The sequence below is a fragment of the Tupaia chinensis genome, unplaced genomic scaffold (assembly GCF_000334495.1).
Source record: "Tupaia chinensis unplaced genomic scaffold, TupChi_1.0 Scaffold000283_1, whole genome shotgun sequence".
In the NCBI taxonomy this organism is placed as follows: domain Eukaryota; kingdom Metazoa; phylum Chordata; class Mammalia; order Scandentia; family Tupaiidae; genus Tupaia; species Tupaia belangeri.
The window spans coordinates 240,413-252,484 of NW_006159766.1; the positions used below are offsets into that span (position 1 = coordinate 240,413).

The 12,072-nt window shown below is 38.5% G+C and overlaps 1 protein-coding gene across 7 annotated transcripts in view; it reads right to left on the reverse strand.

Moving 5' to 3' along the window:
- FBXW7 (F-box and WD repeat domain containing 7) overlaps positions 1 to 12,072 on the reverse strand; it is a 242,278-nt gene that overhangs the window by 91,169 nt on the left and 139,037 nt on the right. For 5 of the 7 annotated variants that reach the window (XM_027772562.1, XM_027772564.1, XM_027772558.1 and 2 more), the window contains one exon: positions 11,656 to 12,054. In XM_027772562.1, coding sequence (XP_027628363.1) covers positions 11,656 to 12,054 — 399 coding nt within the window. The remainder of the gene's footprint in view (positions 1 to 11,655; positions 12,055 to 12,072) is intronic. The other 2 variants (XM_027772563.1, XM_006150311.3) reach the window with 2 other exon arrangements.

The window sequence follows — 12,072 nt, forward strand, 5'->3', positions numbered from 1 at the left end:
TTAAATAGCAAAATGAAAATATGTCAGTTGCTTATTTAAAAAAAAAAAAAAATCAAAACAAAAACCCTGTATATCCCATGTATTACATGACCAGGCACATAACTACTCCAAGAATTTATTCCAAATTCTGAGCAAGAAATAAGTGTTCTAGAACACAAAACAGAAAAGAGGTAAGTGCATACTAAATATATTTAAATATATGAAGAGCAGCTCTGTCAACAGCAAAAAGGTACTATACGGCCCCCTAGTGTTCAATGAAGAAACTGACACATCTTCAAGTAACTAAATACTTACATATGATGCTTCATAGTAAAAAATACTTTAACTTACTAAGTATGTTAACCACACTAAGGTATATGATTGCTATAAAAACATAAATATTTTATATCTTCTGTGATGTTATATCTTTGTGCTTTGTGAATTACTATCCATGAACTTGAGTAGCCAGTGAAAAAATTCTGAAATGTTTTTAAAGTTTATCCTTTTTAAATCCAAATACTTATCAGTTAATTAAACAGTACTAAATTTGAGGCAAGTTTCAAAGAAGAAACAAAAGTAAAAGGATAGTGTCATATCTACAAGTTAAATATTTAAACAAACCTAATCTAAATGATCAAACCATATTTTCTGTTCTCAGTATTCTTCTGTAATTCACCCAAACTTGGTTTTTCTCTTTATCACATTTATTTACAGAAAATAGAGAGAAATTAAATCAACAAAAGAGATTAAGCACAAGAAAATGTATCCTCCAGAAGAGAGACTCCTCTCTCTGAAGGATAGTAGTTTGTTCTAGTGCTGGCCTCAAAGATGGGACTGAGATTTTTGAGACAAATGTCAGAGCAGACTTTGCAGCAAAAAAATAAAAAAATCTCATTAATAAGATTCAAAGGACAGTATCACAAGTGAGGTGATTTAAAAACAGGTCTGACTATTTAAAGTTGGTAAGACGCTGTCAACGGGGACTGAGATTAGTTATAGGTTTTGAAAATATATTTACACAGATTTACATTTGTTGTTTATATATTGTGGGATTTGGGGAGGGAAAGGGGAAATTGATACATGCCTAAGACATGAACTTTATCCCCTGATTTGTCATTTACTTGTTGTAATCTTAAGCAATTATCATTTCCAGTTTAAAAGTTTAGTACCTACACAGAAGGACTTTGCAAGATCCTGAATTTGAAACCAACATCAATCCTTCGAATGGCCAAGAAAGGTCAGTTACCTATGGCATGGAAATTCACACTCCGTGATGAGAAATCTGTCCTCCTAAGATCAGGAGGCAGGCAAGGATGTCCCTCTCAAGGCGCTTACGAACATCATACTAGAAGTACTAATTAATATAGTAAGGCAAGAAAAGGAAGTAAAAGATTCACTGATAAAGAAAGAGGAAATAACTGTCATGATCCTCTAAGTAGAAAATGTGAAATAATCGATAAACACTAATAATTATACAAAGGTGCAGGAAACAAGGTTAATATATAAAAGCCAATTATTTCTCCTATACATCGGCAATGAGCAAGTGGGATTTGAAATGAAAAATGCAGTACCACCTAGATTAGCAACCCCCAAAATGAAATATTTGGTTACAACTCTTAATAAAATGTGTGCAAGATTGGCAGGTGGCATAGTAGTTAAGGGCTCTGGCCTCCCACATGGCCGACTGCGGTTTGAGTCTCAGACCTGGCATCTTTCTTTCTCTCTCTCTCTGTCTCTGTCTCCCCCCCCCAATCTGTCTCAATCTGATCAAATTAAAATAAATAAGTAAATAAACAAAATTAAATAATTCTTTTTAAAAATGTATGTAAAATCTATATGAGGAAAACTACAAAATTCTGATGAAAGATAACAAAGAGGAACTAAATTAATGGAGATTTATGCCATGTTCTTGTATGGGAAGGCACAATGTCATCGAGATCAGTTCTTCCCAATTTGGTCTATAGGTTCAATGCTATCCTAATCAAAACCCCAGCAAGGTATTCTGTGGATATCAACAAATGGATTCTCAAGTTTACATGGGAGTGGCAAAAGACACAGAACAGCCAGCACAGTATTAAACCAGAACAAGGCTGGAAGACACTACACAACTTCAAGACTTATTACTACAATAATCCAGAGAGTTTGGTATAGATGAAGGGACAGACAGAGATCAATGTATGGGAGAGAGGCCACACAGTAAAGTGTATCCAGTAAACACTTATTATCACCATTACTGCTATGGCCATCATCAATGCTGTGTCTTCCACTGCACGGGAAGTGGAAGGTCCCAGATAAGGACAGGTGATAGTCTGTCTCTGTCGCCTCTCAGCCTCACCATGCTGATTATAGGACCTGACACTTCAAGGGCAATCCGTGCCGAGATCAACCAGGATGGTGGTTCTGGACCCATGTTCAAGGCATCCCATCTGGGTAGGACGAGATTATGCATAAATGCGACAGCAGTCTTCTCCTACGAAAAGTACTGCCACTGCTCTAGATGGTTCCAAAACAGGGTAATAGATGCAAACATAAAATAACGATCTAAATAAAGTTTCTTTGCATTGTAGTCTGCTCTAGTGCTGGCCTTATTTTTTAAAGAAATTTTGTCTGAGAGTTCATGCACTCACCAAAGAAAGCAAGAGAGAGAGAGAAAATGAGAAACCCAGCCCCGTGGGAATGGTCACGTCACAATCCCTGCCTCCATTTCTCCTCCCTTCAGGATTTTGGGCACACATGCACACGCTTTTAAAATGTGTTTATGAAGCCAGTACTCTGAGACTCAAACCGCACAGGTGGCCGTGTGGGACCCAACCACCTTAACCACCATGCTACCCAGCATTTTAAAGCTCAAGTCTACTTACAAAGCCGCAGAGGACAAGTTTAGACTTTGTGACCTCAATGGTCCCCTCCAACCTGGATTTTTTCTTTGAAGATTTAAAATTAAGATAGAAAAAATAAGCAGTTTAAACACATTAATTGTTTGGTAAAATGAAGGACTGGGAATAGGAGAAGGAAGGGAAAGCACTGGTGACTTACTTTTTGGTTTTTATTAAAATTTAGTTTGCTACAGGGCAAGTGCACTTGCCAGAGAGAAAGAGAGATACAGAGAAAGAGAGAAAGTAAGAAATCACCGCCCCCAAGGGTGATGGCCATGCCACAATGCCTTCTCCTCCTCCCTCCTCTAGGGATTTTGGGCATGCATGTACATGCACTTGGTACATTTTTCAAGCTACCAAATTAGGACTTGAACCCTAACTGTCTTTACCATTACACTGGTTTGGCCTGCAAAAAGATTTTTAAATTAAAAAAAGAAAAAATCTGTGTTTTATGGAGACCCAAAAAGCACTATCAAATTACACTGAAAGAACTCTTAAGAAACATACCAGCAGCTAGCAGATAGCATGGTGGTTAAGGTGCTAGACTCCCACATGGCTGACCATGCTTCAAGTTTTAGACCTGGCAACTTGCTTTCTCACTTTCTCTCTTTGGTCAAATGAAAAAATATTAACAGTAGTAATAATAATAATAATAATAATAATTCTTTATTAAAGTGAAACCATATATTAAATAAATGTCTTGAAAAGGAGAGAGAGGCCACCAAGCTAACTATTATTCTTTTAACAATGTATTGATCTTAAAGAACTGCAGGCCATCTGAGCCTTAGAGATTTGAACGACTGGCTATACTAGGACTTGAAGAGTTCAGTGTTCTTTCCATTCTGCTCAGCTGCATTTTCATGAAAAGATCACTATGTAATGCCACTTCTTCTGAGAGACATCCTTTTATCCAATCATCTCTTATAAGCAGTATATATTATGAAAGAAAAAAAGACTTATGTAAAATAAAAACAGGTTTCTAGTAGATACAATTAGCAACAGAATTCCATTGCTAATTTCCAACAGAATGGACTAGAACAACCCTTTATTCAGAGATAATTCCTAACATTTGGTATAACTTTTCCTAACCTTTTCCCTTATCTATACACACACACTCACACAAGCCAGTGCATGTTTGCTTCATAAATAGGATCATACTGAATACATAGTTTGAGTTCTACATTATTAATAAAAGTACAGCTGCAAGCATGTCCTGTTATTATATATTCTTTAAAATGTAACTCTTGGTGAGTATGAGTTGTCTTCAATGGAACATGATTCCTATACTAGAATTTTAACTTTTCAGGGCAGTCTTATTGTAGAACTGCTAATTGTATTATAGTATTTGGCAGTATAAGTATCTGTAGATTGAACACCTGAGTCTTAAACTCAACTTAAATGACATGCCTATGTATCATTTCTGGTCTGGGCTGGGGTACTTTACAAGAGGCGAAATGAGAACTGTTTGTTTAATTTGTGAATCTTCAACTCATTCTGAATCAGCACTAGAGATGTTTCTACTATTTGAAAAAAAAAAAAGTATTAAATGTCAACTCAAGATAAAACTTATAAAAGAAAGTCATAAGATAATACCAAATGAACTGTATCATGGGGAGAACCAACAATGGGTTCAGAGGAATTGAATTTTCTAAACCTAGGAAGGTCTAAAAGATAGGAGACGGGACTTGGGCTGGGTTTTGAAGGACTAGCTAGTTGGCAGAGTTTAGGGATGCTATTCAGAGCGGAAGGATACGGAGATAAAATCAGGTAGAAACAACGACAGTGGCCGGATGGTGGCGCAGCTATAAACCGTGACACTGCACAGCTGAGCCACACGGGAGGCTCTCCCTGAGGAAGCCAAGCACAGACATGCCCAAGATCCGGGACTGGCTGAGGCTGCTTGGGGTGCTGTCTCTCTCACACACACTCATGGAAAGAGAGAGATTTGAAAGAGAGGAAGTGGGGAGCAGGAAGGAGAGAGCAAGAGAGTGAGTGAGAGCACCCATCAATTATACCAACACCCACACATGGACGTGGCCTCAGCAGTGTGAAGTGGGGTACCAGATACTTGTATTGAGGTGACTTATCTAGAGAATGAAAAGTTCATTTTAAAAAATCTGTTCATTCTCTCATATGCCAACTCACCGTCAAAGACATGGCCTTTCAGCAAACAGAAATTTAAGTAAAGGGTAACTTAATATATTTTTTAACAAATTACTATTTATTTAACTTTATTTATTTGTTTGTTTGTTTGTTTTTACTTGACAAGAGAGGGACACAGTGAGAGAGAGAGAAAGAGAGAGAGAGAGAAAGTGAGAAAGCAAGTCGTCAAGTACAGGACTCAAACTGCTGTCTGCCATGTGAGAGTCCAGTGCCCTTAACCCCACGCCAACTGCTGGCCCAAATATCTTATTTTTAAACATTGACTCTCCAGGGCCAGCCCCAAGATATGGTACTTAAGGAAGCCAGATCCTATATGGACAATCCAACAGCTCAAATTCCCTGAGAGCTTGAAAAGCATGCCAGGTGTGCGTGTGTGTGTGCGCGTGCGCACCCGAAATCTCAACAGGATGAAGAAATGGAGGAGAGGGGATTGTGGCATGACCATGGCCCATTGGGGGCACTTTCTCCCTCTCCCCCTTCTATGTCTATCTCTGATAAGCATGCACGCACACCCTTTGGCAAACAAAGAAAACAAAACAAAAACTTACAAGTTTTATCTCATAAGAGCCTAGGGGTAAGAAAAGGGGAAACAAAATGTTCAAATCTGGTAAATTCCAACAGACCCACACAGGCTTTGATGAAAAGAGAAAAATCAAACCACTTTCCACCAAGTGACCAGAAGACTAAGATATTAATGGGTAAGAAATCTGGACAGGAAAATAAGAATTTGATTTGGGGTAAGAAATAGTTTTGTTTTCAGGGAAGCACTCAGGTGATGAAGCTCAATAGCTAGGAATGCAGAAGTAAGGTTAGAATGAAAGATGACAAAATTGAGGCAAAATTTTTGGAAATATCCATCAAAGTAAAGATAGAACCCATTATGATGTATTCCTTTCCCCCTGTCTTCATTCCGTCCTTCCTACCACCAACAGAAACATTATAGAAGAGTAGGTTGATATAATTACACAAACTGATTTGCCTCAGGGACACTCTGAGAATAACTGTTTGTGGTACTTGTAGATCCTTCAGAGAAGTTTATCATCTGTATAAAATGGATAACCAATGGAAGAGTGCAAAAAAGGTTCTAGAACTGTCCATTCTATGGGGAGATCATTAATTACCATACAAGGAAAATACATAATTTAAGTAATCTTTAACTATTTGCAATGAAACAGATGCAGATTTAAGCATGACCAACATTTAGAGCAATTATGGTTTAAAATCATGTTAAATGTTATTTTTTAAACTACACTAATAAGACCAGCAGATGGCGTAATGGTTATGTCACTGGACTCCCACATGGCTGAGCATGGTTTGAGTCCCAGATCCAGAGGCTTGAAACCCACACCAGCCACGTATACATGCATGCTCAAGATCCCGAGAGAAGAATGAAAGGGAAGGGATTACAGCGTGGCCACCCTCCCTCGTAGGTGATTTCTTGCTTTCCATCTCTCTGTCTCTCTCTGGTGAACATATGCACCCAGTGTCAAAAACTAAACAAAAAAACTGATGTCGTATTTTAAGTTTTATTGGAGACACGCCCAGCTTATTATAGTATGCTCCAAATTCTATGTACCCTTCTAAAAGTATTTATCTTTTCCTCTTCTGACATATTTTTCCACTAAAGGGTGATATGATGATAACTGAACTTTAAAGACCATTAAAACATAGGAAATAAACAAAATGAGGTCACAGGTCTATAGAGATTATTCCTTACCCAAAATGTTTGGGGCGAGAATTGTTTTGCATTTGGGATTTCTTCAGATTTTGGTATGTTTGCATATACATAATATCAGCCAAGTCTTAACACAAAATTCACTTATGTTTCATACACATATTTTATATATATTACCTGAAGGTAATTGTAAACAAAACTTCTGTATTTAGCCTATTGACTGTGACCTGTCACGTAAGGTCAGATGTGGGATTCTCCACTTGCGGTATATCAGTACTCTAAAAGTTCCAGATTTTGGAGCATTTCAGATTACTGGATTAGGGACGCTCAATATGGATTTGTAATCCTTATAAAAAGCAGACATGAGAGTCTTATTTTATACAATAGGTAAGGACACAGGCTCAATGAGACTGCATACTTATGGCTGTATAGTAAGGGCATAGTTGGAATCTGAGCTCAGATCTGAAAGGCTCTGCCAGAGAAAGCCCACCACACTCCTGGAGTCCCTCTCTTGCATTTTCATCACCCTCTCCCAGTGTTTAACACTAGATGTTTGTAGTTTTTCTTCCTTCACAAAGGTAAGAGACGTGGTTATTCACTGGGTCATGTTTACTAGAGGATGTTATTTAAGATGATTGTACGTTTTGATCTCTGGACATGTCTATACCAAACAGAATTTGAACATAAGTTTTTTTGTCTTACAAGCAGAGTAGGCCAGGGACTTTCTGAGGAGGCAGTCATTCTCTAGAACTCTAGAACAGAATGGAACTTTACAGCCCTGGTAGATTTCAGATGTTAGCAAAGATCTCCTGCCAAGTTTCACAAGAGTCCTGGTTCTAGGGGTTGGTTGGCTGGAGAATGGTGGACCAAACACAAACCGTTATTTTGATCCCCTTAATTAGCCAATGCTCCTTGTACCTGATTCCTCTGTTTGGAACCTAGAGATAAGAAAAGGTCATAGGCTCCTCCTTTCCAGCTAGGTACATAACTTCTTTGACTGTTTGTATTTTAATAAATATTTACAGTTGGCCCTTCCACAATGTAGTGATTAAGGGTACCCATCTCCCACACAGTTGAAAATCTGCATATAACTTTTTTTTTTTTTTGGAGAGATTTTCACTGTAGGGTGCGTGCGCTCGCCAGACAGACAGAGAGAGACATAGAGACAGAAAGCGAGAAATCACCCCCCAGGGGGGATGGTCACGCCGCAATCCCTTCTCCTCCATTCTCCTCTCGGGATCTTGGGCACGCACGCACACGCGCCCGGCGTGAGTTTTAAGCCACCGGGTCCGGGACACGAACCGCGGTCGACTACGTGGGAGTCCAGCGACATAGCCATTACGCTAACTGCTGGTTCCCAAAATCTGCATATAACTTTTGACTACCCCAAAATTTAACTACCAATAATGGCCTACTGTTGATGGGAAACTTTATCAATAACATAACTGATTAACACACACTTTGTATGTTATGTGTATTAAATACTGAATTTTTATAATAAATAATTAGAGGAAAGACAATAGTAAGAAAATCCTAAAGGAGAGAATATACATTGACAATACTGTATTTGTTGATACTATAGATTTACGTCATCTGTTAAAAGATGAATCACCTGTCAGCACCCATACCAATACTGTTATATATACAAAATGCGGTAGAAGTTATATATATTATTAACACTACACATCAAAAAAAAAAAGATAATGTTTAAAAGAAAAACTTGTTTATTTACAGGTATATCAATTCATGCACTGATAACGATGCAATTGCTTTTTGTGGCACAGTGGAATTAACTCAAATACTTCACATTCTCTTTCCTATATGCTAACGGATAAGTTGTTACAAAAACTTTATGGTGCCATTTGAGGTTTTTGATATTGCACTAAACATGGTTAAAAAAAAATTCAAGAGCCACAGGAGCTCACTTTTACCATAATCCTCAATTTACTGGCCCCTCCGTAACTTCTGTTTATTGATCTGTCATGGGACCTTGCATATAGTATGGGCTTAACGAACAGCAATTCTTGACTGCCACTCCCTTGACTTTTTTACATTAGACAGTCTGGAATCTCTAACAAATATATTTGCTACCGGTTGGCTTAAAAACACATTTTTAATGACTGGGGAAAACAATTTGTCTTCACAGTTTTGACAGTTTTCAATATGCTGAAAAATAAACGAATGCAAGGAAGAACTAACTTTTTTTGCTCATAGATATTACCATATTTGCATATGTAGCATACTCAAGAATAATGTATAAATAAGTCTACCTATCCACAGCATTTGTTTAGGAGACTTCCAAACTGAAAGATATGCTGGGTGAAACTGCAGACGGTAATCCTATATTAACATTTTAAAATGAGATTTTTACAAGCTAGATGAACGTATGTGTGACCCAGATCCCTACAGGGTGGAGACAGGAAGGAGAACAACTGAGGTGTTAACACACTCATTTTGGGGTGGGGAAGTGCTTTCTTCCTCTCTCTGGCAACAAAAATAAAACCAAAGTAAAAATTAATCCTACTTTAAAAATGATACCTCTTCTTGTTTCAAAGTCCAACTTTAAGACTTGAATGAAACTGTGGCCTGGGGTAAGGTCTGCAGAAGTGCCTTATGTTTATAATCAGGATTTTAAAGGTTCTTCCCAAATCATGAACTTGAATTAGTGCACTTACCATATTTAAATCACATGAGTGATTGGCATTTTCTTTTTTAAGTAATACAGTAAAAGGTGACTTTGTTCATGTTGAAAAATAAAGTACTCTGGGAACGATCCTGAAGAAGTGTTTCAATAGAAAACAAAACAAAACACGTGGGCCAGTTTCAGATTAAACTCCTTCGTAGAAAGGTATCCCTGCCTTGCAATCACACGGCTTCATGTTCTCAGTGCCACGTTTATGAAGATAAATGACCTCATAGTAAACAACAGAAGAAAGGGTATGAACATGGAGACACACACATACACACAAACGTGTACATACACATCCGTGTGGTTTTGTTAAGTTCCCAGTCTACTCTTTTCCTCTTGGATACACCACGCAATTATTATTCATGACTCGGAATCACTACAAAAACTTAAATTTAGTATACTTTGTTTTTAATGAGGTAACTATAAAATCATATAAGATAAACCTAAAAGTTCTGTTTACAACTTCAACCTGAAGATGAAGAAAACATAAACACCTGTTAAACCTGTGTACTAAACATTTTCTTACAGAATATTGTAATTACTTTTCCTTTTGGAAAAGAGTATGTTTTGTCTCGCTAGCTTTTTTGTCTTTTTACTCTAAAGTACTGTAGAAATCAGCAATAGCTCTGGATTATTCAGCAAGGCTCAGATTTGATCAAACTTCTTTTCTAGAATAAGACAATGCAGTTGGGCCCAGCTGCATCAGGGCACTGACTTAACACTCCTACTGGGCAAGCTGAGGCCACACAGAAGGCCTGGGTTCAATTTCCAGTGCACCCTAAAAACCACATGCAGTGGGATATGCCTGTAGTTACAGATACTACAGACACTAAGGCAGGAGGATCATGACAGAGCAAGACTCCACGTAAAATGAAAGAAAAAAAGGGTAACGCAACTGGACTTAACTACTGAGCCACATGACTGAACCCTCAAAGAAAAGGGAAGAGCTGTAAACTCCCTCTTTCGATACAGTCACCTTGAGGGAGTGATATAAGACCAAGAGAGGGTCAGCCAGGGCTAAGTGGTTGAGGTGGCTGGGTCCCACATGGCCATCGGCGTAGCTAAGTCCCAGACCAAGGGGCTTGAAACACACTGGGTGCATGTGTACGCATGCCCAAAACCCAGAGAAGAGAACAGACAAGGAAGTGTGATGTGGCCATTCCCACTGGAGGGTGCTTTCTCACTTTCTCTCTCTCTCTCTCTCTCACTCGCTCGCTCTGTCCTCAGCTAGCACACACACCCTATTACAAATTTTTAAAAGACCAGGATTAGAAGTTGGGGGAATGCGTTGTAAACGGCCTGAGCCTTAGCAACAAAATGGGGCTGTAGCTGGTGGTAAGCCACCTGGCTGAGGTTCAAAGCTACTGCTTCGACATCTTGAGACGGGGATGGTAAAATGGATGAAAAGCATGACTTGATGCCCTTTCCTTCTTAGATTACACCACCTAAATAAACCAAATCTGCAAATAAGCTAGGGAAATTAGGGACAAATATACTTTTTAAAGAGTTTAAATTGTACAAGTCAAATTAGCAATTCAAGTATTAATCTAAGTGTGTAAGATACCTTATTTTGGGATAAGTTAGGTCAAAGATGATGTTAAATCTGTTTATATACTGCCTATGAGCTAAATCAGTATTTCTTTGAAAATTCTGAAAACATGTAAATAGGAAGCAGAGTATAAAATACATGCATTGTTCATGTACATGTCTATAAAATAAGTAAATTATTATTCAAGTTAAAATGTATCTTTCCAAAGTACAGTCTAACTGTTAAGTCTATGCTATATGGACATTTGTGACGTCTATGTAATTTTCAAATGATAAACAAAGAACCAGAACTAATTTGAGACAACTTCCAGTCCCTTACACCTTGGAGTAACACTCCTGTATACACAGCCCCCACCACGGGCTGCACTTTGTACATAACACGAGACTCGTTACTTGATTTACACAAATGACATTTCACTCCAACCTTCTGCATCCCACACAACCTACTAACCCCGACCGTGGCAGCAAAGTTTAGAAGAAAATTTGATGTTAATGATTTTTCATAGCAACATCAGTTACCTTCCCTCCATTTGTAGTAAGACTGTCCCATTATTGGTATTTCAGTATTTAATACTTCCTAATACCTTCTGTCAAGCAAAAATTAGTTTGTTTTATTATTGCATATCTGAAGATTAATTTGCAATACAAAGACTGAGAAGAAAAGTTTCATTACATTAAAACAGACACGTAAAGTGCCCCAGGTTAACACGGTTGAGCGTACTCACTTTTGTAGTCTTTGTATAGAACGGGGAGGAGAGTGGGTGAATGGGCAGGTCCACAATACTACCGGAGTTCGTGACACTGTTACTGTGTGTATGTTCATCCTCTCTGCTACTGTCATCAGACTGATCAAAATCATCACTCTCCTGGTCCATCTCCTCCTCCTCCTCCTCTTCCTCCTCCTCCTCATCTTGCTCACCAGCATGTTCTTCATCCTCCTCTTGCTCTTCTTGGTTTCCTGAGAAGTCCTCATCGACTGAAATAAATCGATTATTGTTTTCTTCTAGCTGTCCTTGCTGGGAATCATTCTGGTCTCCGGGTCGAGGTTCTGCCCCAACAACCTCACCATTCCTGGCAGTATGCTCCTCCTCTGGTCTTAGTTGCTGCTGCTGCTGCTGGCGCTGCTGGTGGTTCTGCCCCCC